Here is a 17,058-nt window from a genome sequence, read left to right as displayed (position 1 = left end):
AAAAGGAAATTTGCAACATTTTGGCAGAAAGATATAAGAGAGAATTTATCCCTAGAATTGATAATGAAGATAACGATACAGAAATAAGTGATGAAAATAGTGAATGTTTATCAGACAGATATTAATGAAGCCGATATAGTGCAGGCTATTAATGAAATTAAAAATAGAGCAGCAGCTGGGCCTGATGGTGTCCCTGCTATTTTGTTAAAGAAACTAGTTCATTCTATCACAAAGCCCCTTGCAATATTATTAAGGCAAAGTGTAGATACAGGCAAGATTTATGATGAGCACAAATTAGCATATATTACCCCTACTTTCAAAAGTGGCAAGTAATTATAGGCTTGTGAGTCTAACATCATATATTATGAAAGTGTATGAAAAGGTAATGAAGAAAAATATTAGAAACATTTAATAGAAAATAATTTGTTTAATATAGGAGAACATGGTTTTGTACCCGGAAAAAGTACACAAACCCAACTGTTGGTCCACCGTGAGAACATATACAAAAATATGAAAAGCGGAAATGAAACAGATGTGGTTTATCTAGACTTTGCAAAAGCTTTTGACAAGGTAGATCATAATATATTAGCGAAGAAAATTAGAAATTAATATATTGGATAAAGCAGGAAGAGGGTTAACAGAATTTTTACACAACAGAAAACAGATAGTTATTGCAAACGATGAGAAATCAGATGAAGCTAAGGTAATATCCGGTGTGCCACAAGGTACGGTGCTACCTGCATTACTGTTTGTTATTATGATTGCAGACATAGACAGTAATGTTAAGGATTCGGTAGTGAGTAGTTTCGCCGATGACACAAGAATAAGTAGAGAAATTACTTGTGATGAAGATAGGAACGCGCTACAAAGAGACCTTAACAAAATATATGATTGGGCAGAGGTAAATAGGATGGCATTTAACTCTGATAAATTTGAATCAATAAATTATGGAGACAGAGAAGGAAAGCTATATGCATATAGGGGACCTAATAATGACAATCACAAATAAGGAACCAGTTAAAGACCTTGGTGTGATGTTGAATAGGAACATGTTATGCAATGATCAAATAGCAATTCTATTGGCAAAATGTAAAGCAAAAATGGGAATGTTGTTATGGCACTTCAAAACAAGAAAAGCTGAACACATGATCATGCTTTATAAAACATATGTTCGTAGTCCACTTGAATATTGCAGTATGATATGGTACCCACACTATCAAAAGGATATTGCACAAATAGAGAGTGTACAAAGATCCTTTACAGCTAGAATAGAAGTTAAGGATCTTGACTACTGGGAAAGACTACAATCCTTAAAATTATATAGTCTAGAAAGGAGAAGAGAATGCTACATCATAATTCAGGCATGGAAGCAGATAGAAGAAATTGCCGAAAACATCATGGAGCTAAAAATATCAGAAAGAGCAAGCAGAGGTAGATTAATAGTGCCCAAAGCAATACCAGGAAAAATAAGGAAAGCACACAGGACATTAATCCACTACGCACCAGCATCGACAATGCAGCGTCTGTTCAATGTGTTGCCAGCTCTTCTGAGGAATATATCAGGAGTGAGCGTAGATGTGTTTAAGAATTAGCTCGACAAATATCTAAGCTGCATCCCAAGGTACGGTGCCACAAGGTACGGTGCTACCTGCATTACTGTTTGTTATTATGATTGCAGACATAGACAGTAATGTTAAGGATTCGGTATGAGTAGTTTCGCCGATGACACAAGAATAAGTAGAGAAATTACTTGTGATGAAGATAGGAACGCGCTACAAAGAGACCTTAACAAAATATATGATTGGGCAGAGGTAAAATAGGATGGCATTTAACTCTGATACATTTTGAATCAATAAATTATGGAGACAGAGAAGGAAAGCTATATGCATATAGGGGACCTAATAATGACAATCACAAATAAGGAACCAGTTAAAGACCTTGGTGTGATGTTGAATAGGAACATGTTATGCAATGATCAAATAGCAATTCTATTGGCAAAATGTAAAGCAAAAATGGGAATGTTGTTATGGCACTTCAAAACAAGAAAAGCTGAACACATGATCATGCTTTATAAAACATATGTTCGTAGTCCACTTGAATATTGCAGTATGATATGGTACCCACACTATCAAAAGGATATTGCACAAATAGAGAGTGTACAAAGATCCTTTACAGCTAGAATAGAAGTTAAGGATCTTGACTACTGGGAAAGACTACAATCCTTAAATTATATAGTCTAAAGGAGAAGAAGAATGCTACATCATAATTCAGGCATGGAAGCAGATAGAAGAAATTGCCGAAAACATCATGGAGCTAAAATATAGAAGAAAGCTTGTGTTGAGTTTCGTGAATTTGTGGTTTTTGGCATGCAGGAGGAAGATTAATAGTGCCCAAAGCCCCCAAAGCAATACAGGAAAAATAAGGAAAGCACACAGGACATTAATCCACTACGCACCAGCATCGACATGCAGCGTCTGTTCAATGTGTTGCCAGCTCTTCTGAGGAATATATCAGGAGTGAGCGTAGATGTGTTTAAGAATTAGCTCGACAAATATCTAAGCTGCATCCCAGACCATCCAAGATTGGAAGATGCAAAATGTACCGGAAGATGCACTAGCAATTCTCTGGTAGACATCAAAGGTGCCTCACAGTGATGGACCTGGGACAACCCTAACAAGATGTAAGGTCTGTAAGGTAAGGTCTGTGAGAGGGAGGAAGAGAATAAGAGGCTCGGGGAAAGTAGGGAGGTCCCACCCCTCCCTTTCTGTCCTCAATTTCTGCTTCTTCTTTTCTCTCTTTCTGTCTCTGTGTCTTCTTATTACTTCTCTCTCTGTCTCTGTCTCCTTTATGTCTGTCTCTATCTCTCTGTGAGAGGGAGGAAGAGGAGAAGAGGCTCTGGGGAGGCAGGGAGTTCCCATCCCTCCCTTTCTGCTCTCTCTCTCTCTCTCTCTCTCTCTCTCTCTCTCTCTCTCTCTCTCTCTCTCTCTCTCTGAGAGGGAGGAAGAGGAGAAGAGGCATGGGGAAAGTAGGAAGGTCCCACCCCTCCCTTTCTGTCCTCAATTTCTGCTTCTTCTTTTCTCTCTTTCTCTCTCTGTCTCTTCTTCTTTCCTCTCTCTCTGTCTCTGTCTCCTTTCTGTCTGTCTCTATCTCTATGTGAGAGGGAAAAAGAGGAGAAGAGGCTCTGGGGAGGTAGGGAGGTCCCACCCCTCCCTTTCTGTCCTCAGCGTCTTCTTCCTCTCTCTCTCTCTCTCTCTCTCTCCTTTGCCTTCCTTCCTCCCTCTCTTTCTCTCTCTCTCTCTCTCGTAGTGCCATTTTGGTTGGTGAGACGTACCTGTGCACAGTATGATTAATCGACCGATATCATACGTTTAACATACGACTAGAAAATGAATTATATCTAGAAGTGTTCGTGAATTGTCGGTGATAAGATTAGTGTGAAAATAGTAGGATAAAGCGTCTACTAAGTTAGTTTATTGAGTGAAGTATTGTAAATTCGATCAGGATGGCAGTAAGCTCCAACTGTGGAAAAAGATGGCGAAATCTTGCTTGCATTGCAGATATGCAGTATGATGAGTTAGCAGAAAGGGAGCTGGCATTTCTCATCTATGAGATCAATAACAGCCCTAATCAAAAAGATGCCAAAATATTCATAGACATATTGGAAGGATATGATCCTTCAAAATGGAAAAAATCAGCAGAAAATATCATGAAAATAATTGAAGGAGTTCCAAATAAAATTCAAGTGGTCAAGAGACTTTTAAAGAAAATTTATATCAATCAACATATTCTGACAAAGAAAATGAATAAGGTGAACATTGTAAATATACTAATTGATGCAATAGGAAAAAGAATGCCTAAAGCATGCAAACTGTGTAAGGTGTGATATAGCATGGTTAATCCACAAAACCTGATCAGAAAATGTTCTGCATACAATATACCTGTGCATCCCCAATGCACAGAAGTTCAGCAAAATACAAGTAAGGATACAAGAGTATTTTGCTCAACATGTCTCTCATGGATAGATAATGTTATTAAATCGAGACTTAATGTGCAAATAGTATAGGATGAAGAAGATGAGGAAGAGGAAGAAGAGGAAAACAGAAACGAAGAAAATAAAACTGAAAGACAGAAAAAAATATGAAAACAAAGAGCAGAACAAGAGTATGGATGCAGAGATACTCATCGATGCTACATATGAGGCAATAAAGTAGCATACATACGAAGAAATAAATTACGACATGACAACATAACATAAAATCCCGAAGAGGCTTTACCCAGATCTGCATACTGATGGGAAAGAGCAAGAAAAAAAAAAGAAAAGAAAGATACAGTCTGCACCCTTTTGAAAAGAGGGAATTGTAGATTCGGTGAAAGATTTTACTACAAACATCCCACGGTATGTCACAATTATGAGATCTATGGTAAATGTGCATAAATAGACGGCTATGAGGATGAATGCAGAGAACTACATCCAAAAATATGCAAAAACTTAAAAGAAGGAAAAGGATGTAAGTTCAACAAAAAATGTAAATATATGCACCCAGTAGCCATGAATCAAAATCAGTTAAATAATAAAATCCAAAATAGAAAAGAAACAAATAAAGAAAGGAACAAAGAACATGAGGTGAAGGAAAAAAACAAGCCATCACCGCGCTATGGAATGTCAGCAACGAAAATGCAAGCGTCAGCTCCAAGATACAGTGCAAGAAACAAGAACTGTATATACGATGCTAGGTGATGGTGCAGATACGGAGAAAATTGTAGATTCATACACAAAATGAATAATTATGATGAGGAAGCTCAAATATATTGGAAAAGTTGGATTTTTTAATGTCAGAATTTCTGGAAATGAAGAAAAGAACAACATACCAGAACAGGAAAGAGACATGGGAAAATCCTTATTATTAGAAGAAGTAATCCAAATTGGAAAAAAAATAGATATAATGAATATAAGTGAAACCTGGTATTCCCAAGAGACTGGTAATGATGATCAAATAAAAGGGTTCCAAACTTATAGATCAGATATTAAAAATAGGAATCAAGGGGGAACCGTGATATATGGGAAAGACATAAAACAAGGAAAAATATATGAGAAATATAGTAACTCAGAATGTGAGCTAATAGCAGTAGAAATTGAATCTGAAAAATTAATGAAAATAGTAATATATAGACCCCCTAATACTAAAGAGATTGACACAATAACAGAAAAATTGGATGATATATGTAGAAATCACACAAAGACTGGACTATTTCTCCTATCTGGAGACTTTAACTTTCCTTTTGTAGACGAAAGAACGAATAGGAGATTGTGGTTGTATTTATACTTATAAAAAAAGAGAGAAATAGTAAAAAAAAGCATTAGTAATGCAGAAGATAAGAGGCAATTAGAAAAGCTATTAGATATGCTACTAGAATACAACATTCAATAAATAGATCACCTGCCAACAAGAAAGGAAAATACTTTAGACCTAGTATTTGTGAGCGAGGTGAATAATGTTAAAGAAATAATAGTTTATAATGCGAGTATTTCAGATCATACTTCAAAACAAGAAAAGCTGAACGCATGATTATGCTTTATAAAACGTATGTTCGTAGTCCACTTGAATATTCCAGTATGATATGGTACCCACACTACCAAAAGGATATTGCACAAATAGAGAGTGTACAAAGGTCCTTTACAGCTTGAATAGAAGAAGTTGAGGATCTTGACTACTGGGAAAGACTACAATTTTTTAAATCATATAGTCTAGAAAAGAGAAGAGAACGCTACATGATAATACAGGCATGGAAACAGATAGAAGGAATTGCCGAAAACATCATGGAGCTAAAAATATCAGAAAGAGCAAACAGAGGTAGATTAATAATGCCCAAAACTATACTAGGAAAACTAAGGAAAGCACACAGGACATTAATCCACTACACACCAGCATCGACAATGCAGCGTCTATTCAATGCGTTGCCAGCTCATCTGAGGAATATATCAGGAGTGAGCGTAGATGTGTTTAAGAATAAGCTCGACAAATACCTAAGCTGCATCCCAGACCATCCAAGATTGGAAGATGCAAATATACCGAAAGATGCATTAGCAATTCTCTGGTAGACATTAGAGGTGCCTCACACTGACATGACCTGGGGAAACCCGGACGAGCTGTAAGGTCAGTAAGGTCTCTCTCTCTCTCTCTCTCTCTCTCTCTCTCTCTCTCTCTCTCTCTCTCTCTCTCTCTCTGAATTAATTAATTGATCAGAACGTGCAAATAAAACGTGTCCTGTGCTAATTGCTTCAAGAGATAATTGCCTGCACTCTCTCTCTCTCTCTCTCTCTCTCTCTCTCTCTCTCTCTCTCTCTCTCTCTACTTAAAGGAACTGAAAAGAGCAAAAATTCATCGCCACGTGATAGTGAGACAGTCAAGTCAAATTTCCTGCATCTTTAGGCGAATTGGACGACTTTTCTATGAAAGATTTCAAGCAATTCGTGGTCGTAATACTTTTTTTTTAGTATGATAATTTGAGGCCCGGTGACATTATAATAGTATAATAGCATGAGAGTATGATATATATATATAATATAATAATATATATATAATATATTATATATATATATATATATGCATATATATATATATATATATATATATAATATACTATATATATATATATATATATTATTTTCCTTTTATACTTGTAGTTGTTGTGATGTAATGAGTGTGTTTTATGTGTGTGTGTGTGTGTGTGTGTGTGAGTGAGTTTAAGCAATGGTATGGCCAATATCCCTAATCTATAGGGAAGTCTTGCAAACAGTTCAAAGTATGGTTACATTTTTGAAGATTATATAGTATCAGGGAGGTCGGATTTCAGTCTTATAATTACACAACTGATAGTGCGTACAGTCTTTAGAAATCCTTATCGCCTTCACACCCGATAAGAGTCGATATTGTAACTGAACCAATCTGGGGCAGAAGTATTTGGCATCGACTTGTGTTACGACATATTCTTGTTACATCTTCAAAAATTTTTTTTTTGTAGTTTTGTTTGATCTTTTTAGCTGCAGCTTGGAAAACATATCATTATATCACATCAGAATAAGCCAGAATTCGTATCTTAGACAGTAGAAATTCCCAGTTGTCTCCGCTTTTGTTGATACTTTGTATGGCTTCGTTTTTTCCACCAGAGCTCTGCGCGAAATATTTGCCAGCTAACCCTGCCATTCATCTCCCCCAGAGTGGGGCGCTCCCCCAGGGCGGGGTGCTCCCCCAGGGCGGAGTGCAGGGCGACAAACGACAAGAGAATCCGCGTTAATGAATCAATTCTGATTTCCCGCCCTGAAAAAAAAAAAAAAAAAAAAAAAATCAGGTAGCCCCGTTTCGTCCGAACCAGTGGCCCGAATCCAGTTTATCTGTGGCTGTAATTTGGTTCGGAGTGTCATTCCAATGTCTCTTCTTTGAAGCTGATTTAAAGGTGAGTATATGTAAGGAGTGATGTTTTATTGTAATTAAAATATTTAAGAGTTACTGTCAAGTGATGTGAGGGTTCAATGAAGTCTCACTGGATTAGTGGCAAAATTTTGTGATCACTGTCAGCTGGTCTGATATTTTGTTGCTTCAGCTGTAATGTGATTTGCAGGTTTTGTTTAAATATTAGATTGATATTTTGATAAAGCACGCGTGCACAAATACATGCATGTACTGTTTATATATATATATTATATATATATATATATATATATATATATATATATATATATATATAATATATATATATATATATATATATAGATATACACTAAATATGTATACATATGTCAAGCATACTTCATTAATATATATATATATATATATATATATATATATATATATATATATATATATATATATATAAATAAGGTGTGTATGTTTGTGTGTATATATGCGTGAATCATCAGTACTATAAACGCATTTACTAGCGAGAATATACACTCCACAGCAATGTATTTACATGTTGGTTTGTACAACTCCAGTATGTGACGAGATGCTCCCTTAAACAATCAACCATACCCACAGGTATACAGGAGGACAGAGTTCTTAGATCGAGTGTTTGTCAGGCAAAATCATTCAGGGTTTTGCAAAGAGACCGAAAACTACTATTGATGGATTGGAGTTGAGTCTAACATTTAGAACTTATTTATAACTTATTTCAACCTATACTTGATAAAGTTAATCTGCTGACACAGGCAGTTTTTAAACTGTTTACCTTTTTACATGTGGGAGATAAAGCCGTGTAATGGATTGATGAAATTTAGGCTAAAGACCAAACACAAGCTCCAGTTTCAGCCATTCAGCGCTTGAGCCAGTGAAAAGAGGGAGTTTGCCTACCTACTCCACTCCCACCTTGGGCGGACAAACAGGTTACCAAGAATAGGGTGGATATGTCATGTCAGCCCTACCCCCCTGATCCCCTACCTACCCTGACCTCCCACCCGGGCCGGACAAACAGGTTAGCAAGAAGAGGGTGGATATGTCATGTCTCCCCTACCCTCCCGACCCCCTACCTACACTGGCCCCCACCCGGGGCGGACAAACGGGAAAGATCCACTCGGATTTTGTTATTATAGATTATTAAATTTTTATTTAATTCAATAAAATACTCTTTCGCATTATATACCTTTGTAGCCAAAACAAACATCTTATCTTGATATTTCTTATCTAGACAAACTTAGTGTTCTTATTTAGTGGAGGTCTTATCTATATGGCTTTAATTTACGGTTGACACTTGGCTCTTCCGACGGATTTCCTTATCTCCTCTTTATCACAGACGATCTCCCTCCGCCTGGGAGAAGAGAGAGAGAGAGAGAGAGAGAGAGTTGTATTGGAATGCCAGGCTGGACTGTTATATATTTTGTCACGGTATATACAATGTTAGATTATTATGAAGCCATATAACCAACGTTTTAATGTTTTTGATAAAGTGTAAGGTCTTGTTGATATATATATATATATATATATATATATATATATATATATGGCATATATTGTATATATATATATATATATATATATATATATATATATAGATATTATATTATATATAATATCAAATAATATAATATATAAGGTATATATGTATTATAATATTATTGAGTAATATATATATATACATATATATTTATGTAATATATGTTATATATATATATATAGTATATTATATATATATAATATATATATATATATATATATGTGTGTGTGTGTGTGTGTCGTGTGTGTGTTTTTTTGTGTGATGTGTGTATATATATATATATATATATATATATATATATAATATATATATATATAATATATATATATATATTTGTATGTATCCATGGGCATTTATGGGTACTAAGAAGTACACATGAGCTTAGTGATAGATCTCTTTATCCCTGTGTCGTCTCGACGAACGTATATCATAAAACCGACGATGGCGGAAAATGTCTGACACCTACTAAAACCATTTTCTTTACCATCTGTTAAACAGGAAGTCGAAGTCGTCGCCGCTGCTGTTGTGTTGTGGAAGGGGGCGTGGCGGCCCAGCAGTGTTGTGGAAGGGGGCGTGGCGGCCAGTGTTGTGGAAGGGGGCGTGGCACCCAGCGTTGTGGAAGGGGGCGTGGCGGCCAGTGTTGTGGAAGGGGGCGTGGCAGCCACGTTAATTAAAGAAATGACGATCAAAACGAACAGGTAAGTTTACCCGACTCGAAAGGTTCTTCTGTTCGTAGAGCGAAACCGCTTTTGATTTTTACGTCGTTCAGTCTCGTTGCGCAAGGCGGCCGTATTTTGCTCGGTTTATGTATGTTTTCGCCTTTTCCTGTTGACGGTTCCGGACTGATTTCTGGTGTTTGCACAGCGATGGGATTTGTTAATTATACACCACGTGTAGATTTGCCTGACGTTTTGGAAAGGTAATTGCCGGGACTTTTCCCTCAGGCAGACTCTCTCTCTCTCTCTCCAAAACTATACCAGGAAAACTAAGGAAAGCACACAGGACATTAATCAACTACGCACCAGCATCAACAATGCACCGTCTATTCAATGCGTTGCCAGCTCATCTGAGGACTAGTATATATCAGGAGTGAGCGTAGATGTGTTTAAGAATAAGCTCGACAAATATCTAAGCTGCATCCCAGACCATCCACGATTGGAAGATGCAAAATATATACCGGAGGATGCATTAGCAATTCTCTGGCAGACATTAGAGATGCCTCACACTGACATGACCTGGGGAAACCTGAACGAGCTGTAAGGTCTGTAAGGTCTTAAGGTTAGTCTCCGCATAAGATCGATACTTCCAAGCGCGTTGATGTCTCTTTCGCGTTTGATAATTTTCTGTGGTAATTGTCATTTTGACATAATATCTGTATCACAGCACGATGAAAGTATAAACCTTTCAATGTTACTGGATGTATTTAGCAGCGGAGTTGGTTAGTACTGGGAAGCTGTCTACAGTGCACCGCTTGAGGTCCACCGACGGCATTTTACCCTTCTACGGGTATCATTGAGGCAGTATATGGATTCCTTTTGTTTCACAAGATTTGATAATAATGATGATCTGTTTTCGAGTGACCGGATTTTAAAACTGGAGAATTTTGTTACTTTTCTTTATTTTAAAACTCGATAGAAACTCTTGTAAAAAGATGAATAATGAGGATGTGTGAAAACGTCTATTGGAAAGCAAACTTTGAGAAACATCTGTTTGTCAAAAAGGACATGCCGGCCCCACCCCTCCCCCACAAAAAAAGGAAAAAAAAGTGGTTGGGTCTACCGTGATCTCTTGCTTACGGCATTATACTGATTCACAAATTTATTAACCAATATCTCGCCTTCTGTCTTGTTTGTATGGTGTTTTTACGTTGCATGAAACCAGTGGTTGTTCAGCGACGGGACCAACTGTTTTACGTGACTTCCGAACCACGTCGAGAGTGAATTTCTGTCACCAGAAATATACATCTCTCACTCCTCAATGGAATGCCCGAGAATCGAACTCGCGGCCACCGAGGTGGCACGCCAACAAGGCGCTGAAGATTAGACGAGCGATTGGCATTTTCCTGTCCATTTTCGTTGATCAAATACGAGTGGCATAGATAAATAAATAAATGAATAAATAGTGAAAAGAAACCAACTAATTAAAGATGCGAAAGTAAGAAAGCGTAAAAACGCTGAGAAAGAAAGAGCGGAAAAGGTTCTTCTTAATCACACAACAAGAAAAGTGAAAGATGGCGAATTAGCTGTGTGGAAACTTCCTGTTTTCCTTTTATATCCACTTTTTTTTTATTATCTCATTCTTTGTAAACCTTTCAATCCTGTACTACTGGTGAGTGAAGATACCATATCTGAGAGAGAGAGAGAGAGAGAGAGAGAGAGAGAGATTATGCTTTCTCGGACGTTTTCTGTTATTTTTTTGTTGGGGAAACTTTAAGATCTTTCGTCTCTTTAATGAACCGCCTTCATAGCCATGTCTCCTCCCATTATCCTATGCTTATAGCGTTCAAGAAACGACACATGCACCTTTCTGTCTGTCTGTCTGTTGCATGTCTGTCGAGCGCTATATGCAGGTCATATAGATGCAGCCGAGCACGCAGTGAAAGTCTCTTTTTCTCTTGTATGTCGTTTTTCAATCTGTTTAGTGGATGAAAAAAGTGTGTAGCTATTGTCTGGTTTGCGGTGGAATTTGCCACCTATTTTCCTCGGTCTATTGTGCTTGGTTTTAGCCGATGTTGGATGCACGACAAAAGTGAAAAGCAGTTTCTTAGTACTAACGGTTTTGTGTGTGTGTGTGTGTGAAGGGCGTTTAGGAATAACTTCATGAACCGAGTAATAGGATGGAAATATTCCTCGAGAAATTATGTAAAACTTTGGCCAAAGACAAAATGCAAATAAATATATCTAAAATCCACAGCTTTATTGGTAAGCGTTTCACGAGTCTACTGAAAACAGTTTAGCAATAAAGCCGAAACCGGTCACGATTTTCAACCAGTTTTTCATTTTTCCTTGTGGATGTTAGATGTATGAATCACGTGTCAAAGCGATTATAATCAGCAATTACTATACACATTTCCCCACTAGTGAATCATAGGCCTATACTTTGCGATCCGTACTTGGAGTTTATTACTGCAGCTGGTATACGCGTGATTTTTTGTTGTTGCTTGTAATTGATAAACCAATCTGCGACCTTTTTCGCGTCGTAGGTACTACAGCTGTACGTTCAAAATTACGTTGCAAATCGTGAGTTTTCTCCGCAGAAAGTCGAACGCAAAGTTATCAGTATCACTTCCACCTTCTTCTGACCCCATCCCCACCTGCTGGGGTTGCCATGTACGATAAATCATTTGACTTTTCTCCGTCGATAGACTATTTGTCAGTTCAGGAATGAAGATCGTTTGCGCAGTCATTTACATTTTACTAAAATGTATCGGTCGTAAATGACGAGAGCCCTTTTGTTTTTATCACGTAAAAATCCAACTTTATTCCTTCTGTGATAAGTGAACAACCCACAAGGGCTTGTGTGGACGCGAACTGACCTGCCAAACGTAGAGTTCACGTTTCCGTTTCAAAATCGTCAGTTTTCACGTATTAAAGAACGTTTCAGAGAGAGCTACTGACCACGTTATACTCATCATATATAGCCCAGAAATGGCCCCTTGCACTATGAGACAGTTTTTCTGTAAGTTAAAACCATACGAAGATTTTGAACGACACTTTCAGCCACCTCGTGAGAGCGGTTAGCGGCAGAAAGCAGGTGAGAATAGTCGAAAAATGTCAGTGACGTACTGTGTGTCGGAGAAGGAACTTGAGAGACCGATTATCGATAAATCTTATATATAGTGGGATGTGAAATAAGTTGGCTCATGAACCGACGTTTTTATCGGCAGTGATAATAAAGTCGACGGAAATCTTATTACGTAGGCGCCTGCCAGATCTATCTACAGTCGCATGCAGAGTTGATAATGGAATTTGGCGCTTTCTTTTGGATACGAGATTGAAAAGGTTTCGATTCAAGTGAAACAGGTATGTTGAGATAGAAAAAAAATATAATTGTATGTTACGTTTAACACTTAGTTACTTTATATATAATTTTGAATTTCCCTATTTCGAAATATTATAGCTTTATATATATATATATATATATATATATATATATATATATACATATATATATATATACATATATATAAACATACATATATATATATATATATATATATATATATATATATATATATATATATATTGAAATTTAAGCTCAGGAACTCGGCGCGGGCTGTTAATTGAATTCTTGATCGTTAAACCTTATTATTTTTTTTTTACGTTTTGTTGTTGCGGTAGTTAATTGAAGGATTAACGTGAGGTAAGTTATTTAAGTTTTAATAAAGTAACGTTATATATATATATATATATAGATAATATATATATGTATATATGTATTTATTTATTATTGTGTTCATATGCATAAAATGTGTAACGCGTGTATATGCATAGTTGTTTATTTTCGTGTTTATATTCAATACAATACACACGGAATCGAATTCTTGTCACGATTGTAAATGGCCGTGTCCTTCATATTGGGATGTCATCGAATATAACTGGTTCACACTGATGGACGAATCTCGTAGGCCTACAAGTCCTGGCTTAAGTTTTATTGGTCTTCTTATGCGTGAATGATAGTTTTGACAATTCTATTGCCCGTGTGAAGTGTATAATATAATATATATATATATATATATATATATATATATCTATATATTACTTAGAGGGATCGGCGTTTAATGAACATAATGTATAATCTTAGCAGTTTCACGTTCAGTAAAATGATATTGGTATAGGCTTATATGAATTAAAAAAAAATAGATATTGAAATAAATGTAATGAATTAGAGATTCATATTTTTATTTAATTGACAGTATCATTTCATTGGGCGATATAGAATGTTTTAGACGCATTGTAATAACAAAAATGAGTGTGTAACACCTTGGAATGTTTTGGGGGTAAAACTATGTTAATTATGCAAGCACGGTGAGAATGGTGGTTTTTTAGCCCACAGACCGTTGTGGAACTGCGTAAATATACTGTTGTTTATGAGAGAGAGAGAGAGAGAGAGAGACCCTAACAGTATTTTGAGCAATGATTTTTGGAAAAAAATTGCTCAAAAAGAAATTACAAGGCGTAACGAATGGAATAGAATATACTGCTACGTTTTACATAACAATGATATACTGTGAGACCAAAATAGTTAGTTGAGTGAGTTTGGACAATTAGTAGTCAGCATTATCAGTGTTTAAATGATTCAGTTCACAGGTTGGCATTAAAATAGAAAAATATATTAGATCAGTTGAAGCTGCAATGCCTTAAGAATTGTAGGTATTGCTTTTGCAAGTTACTGATTGATAGAGTATATAGTACATTTATTATATATATATACATATATGTATATATATATATATATATATATATATATTATATATATATATATATATATATATATATATATATATACATATCTCTCTCTCTCTCTCTCTCTCTCTCTCTCTCTCTCTCTCTCTCTCTCGTCTCTCATCTCTCCTTCGGTCTCTCTCTCTCTCTCTCTCTGCTTCATTACATCCTTTTCAACTTTTTTACTTATTTGCCTTAATCGATACACACACACACATACACACTCACAGATATATATATATATATATATATATATATATATATATATATATATATATATATATATATTGTATTTTATGCCTAGTTAGTGTGCACAGCATACCTCGAAATTATTCATGCAGGTGCCCACTCCTCAGCGCCATCATCCACACGTTATTAGCGACAACTCGGCTGTGAAAATGGAATGATTGTGGGAAAATATTAAAAGTTCAGCAGCAAAATGGAAGAAGAAGAAGAACCCGCCGTGGGAAGTCTCGCCATTTGAGGGAATATTTAAAGGGGGAGAACGAGGCGCTCTCTGTTGGTCTAGCTCGACCTGTTCCGAGTTAAGTTGTGGGTCTAGTGTCTGAGGAGAGAGAGAGAGAGAGAGAGAGACGAGGGGGGAGAGAGGGGGAGAGGGGAGAGGAGAGACGAGAGAGAGAGATAGAAGAGAAGAGAGTGGGGTTGTGGAAGAGGAACTATTAATTCTGTACAAACCCGCAGGTGAAAAGAAGGCACGATAATAACCTTGTCGTACGAGGAGGTAGAAAGAAACTAAGAAATAAGTATGAGAAAGGACGACTTGGTAGGCAAAGTTGAAGAGCCATCACAATTCCTTTCTAAAAATAAAAAAGTATAAGCGTCAGCAGATGAATGCGACAGAAGAAGAACATGACAGCCTGTTCAGTGGGCTTCGTAGAAACTGTACTGAAGTATATACCTGTCAAGTCTATTCAACGACTATAGACTTATGAATGGGAATCTCTCTCGTCGACCGTTTATAGAGTGAATGTACCGTGAATTTACGCATGAAAAAGTCAAGATAAGCACCTTATTAGTCAACGCGAGAAAAGGAGAGATACTTTACGTTAGATTTTAAAAGTTTTAACATTTTTCTGAAGGTTTTTTGTAAAGAATAATATTCAGTTCGTGAACTTTTAAAAAAGTGCTGTGTGCAGCGCTCACGTATATGATGCTGTGTAAAACATGTTAAGTAAACTGGGTTGGTACTACTTATTGACGAGTAAACCCTTTCTGAGCAGACACTGAAAAAAATGTGAACTTTTGTTAAATAAAGGTGTCGAGATATGAAAGGTCAAATAAAAGTGCAGGTCACTGACAGAGGAACTTCGGGACTCTTTTAACAACAGAATGGGGAGAAAGAGCAGTGTATTGATAGACGGCGGTACCTAACACTAGACCATACTCGAGGAGGTGAATAGGGTTTACTTCAGTAGTTAGAAAATCGTTTGCCAGAATGCTTTCCTTTGAACTTTTTATTTTTTATTTATTTATTTTTTTCTATTCTACCAGTCCCAGTGAGTGCTCTCAGAAACGTAATTGCATTGTCTTGGGTACGAGTAGTACGCGGAAATTACTGGTCATTAAAACTGGTCGTTTATTTTATTTTATTTTATTTTATTTTTTGTATGCTGTCGGAAGCGTCATGAGGCTGCAGGATTTTTGCGAACTGGTAGGAGCGCTTAGTGATAGCTGGTAACTTGGTTTGCGAATGAAGGAATTAACATCTCACAGGTCCATCACATTGGAATGGAAGTTAATCATTAGACGCTATAACCGAAAGGCTCTCTAATCGTGCTTCATGTTAGCCGATTTTTAACTCAATATAAAGCCGAAAGTAAGAAAGTGCTGCCATTGAGTGAAAGGGTAAGGCATAAATTGCTCCAGAATGCAGTTTTATTTTGGGCCAGATTCTCAGAGGAACTGGAGTCTTGTCTTATTGATTATATCGCTGAGCAAGTGATACTGATGAAAGTACATCGAGAAGGTTATAAAACACGTCCGTGGCGTAGGTGACTACAAATTCTCACAAATAAACCATGAGATTTAAAAGTCTGTTGAAGTATTATATAAAACACTTTGGATTAGCTGTTCTTAACCCTTTAATTATGGATAGCTTAGGGCTTAGGAGTAGCTCTCTGGTGTTACAGGTTCTACAATGCATATTTTCTGTTCTCTTTTGTATAAATTTTGTTTGCTATTCATTGTGCACTTTCCAGTCACTAACATCCAAACAGCAGTTCAAGTCTATCTCATGTGTCTGTCTTTTACTGTTCTGTCATCCTTAGACCTATGTTGAAATTGGTGGGCTTAGTAATCGCCTTTGTATCATCTGAGTCAGTTCATGATGAAGCTATTTATATTGATATTGAAGAGCAGTGAGCTCGAATTTTGAAAATCTTAATAATGGAGTTCATACTGAAAAGAACAAAGCTCCCGAGTTAGCCTTCGTAATTCTATGCCTTCAGGGGCACGTGTAGTTATACAGTCGAGGAACCACGGTCATTTTCGTGGTTATTGTATTTCCTTGAAATTATGGCTTGCGTTCTGCCCGACGAATAAGGCCGTAAATCTTGAACTTCCTGTGATATTTAGTCTTATCCTTGAATACGTGACGTGAATATAA

At 36.6% G+C, this 17,058-nt stretch overlaps 1 protein-coding gene across 1 annotated transcript in view; it reads left to right on the top strand.

Annotated features, from left to right (window-relative positions):
• Positions 1-7,328: 7,328 nt before the first annotated feature.
• The window catches only part of LOC135210255 (uncharacterized), a 266,781-nt gene continuing 257,051 nt past the window's right edge, over positions 7,329-17,058 (top strand). Inside the window, exons 1-2 of the mRNA XM_064243118.1 lie at positions 7,329-7,455; positions 9,487-9,686. Coding sequence (XP_064099188.1) covers positions 9,667-9,686 — 20 coding nt within the window. The 5' untranslated portion in view covers positions 7,329-7,455; positions 9,487-9,666. The remainder of the gene's footprint in view (positions 7,456-9,486; positions 9,687-17,058) is intronic.

The sequence above is a fragment of the Macrobrachium nipponense genome, chromosome 39 (genome assembly GCF_015104395.2).
Source record: "Macrobrachium nipponense isolate FS-2020 chromosome 39, ASM1510439v2, whole genome shotgun sequence".
In the NCBI taxonomy this organism is placed as follows: domain Eukaryota; kingdom Metazoa; phylum Arthropoda; class Malacostraca; order Decapoda; family Palaemonidae; genus Macrobrachium; species Macrobrachium nipponense.
This window is presented reverse-complemented; position numbering and strand designations above follow the sequence as displayed.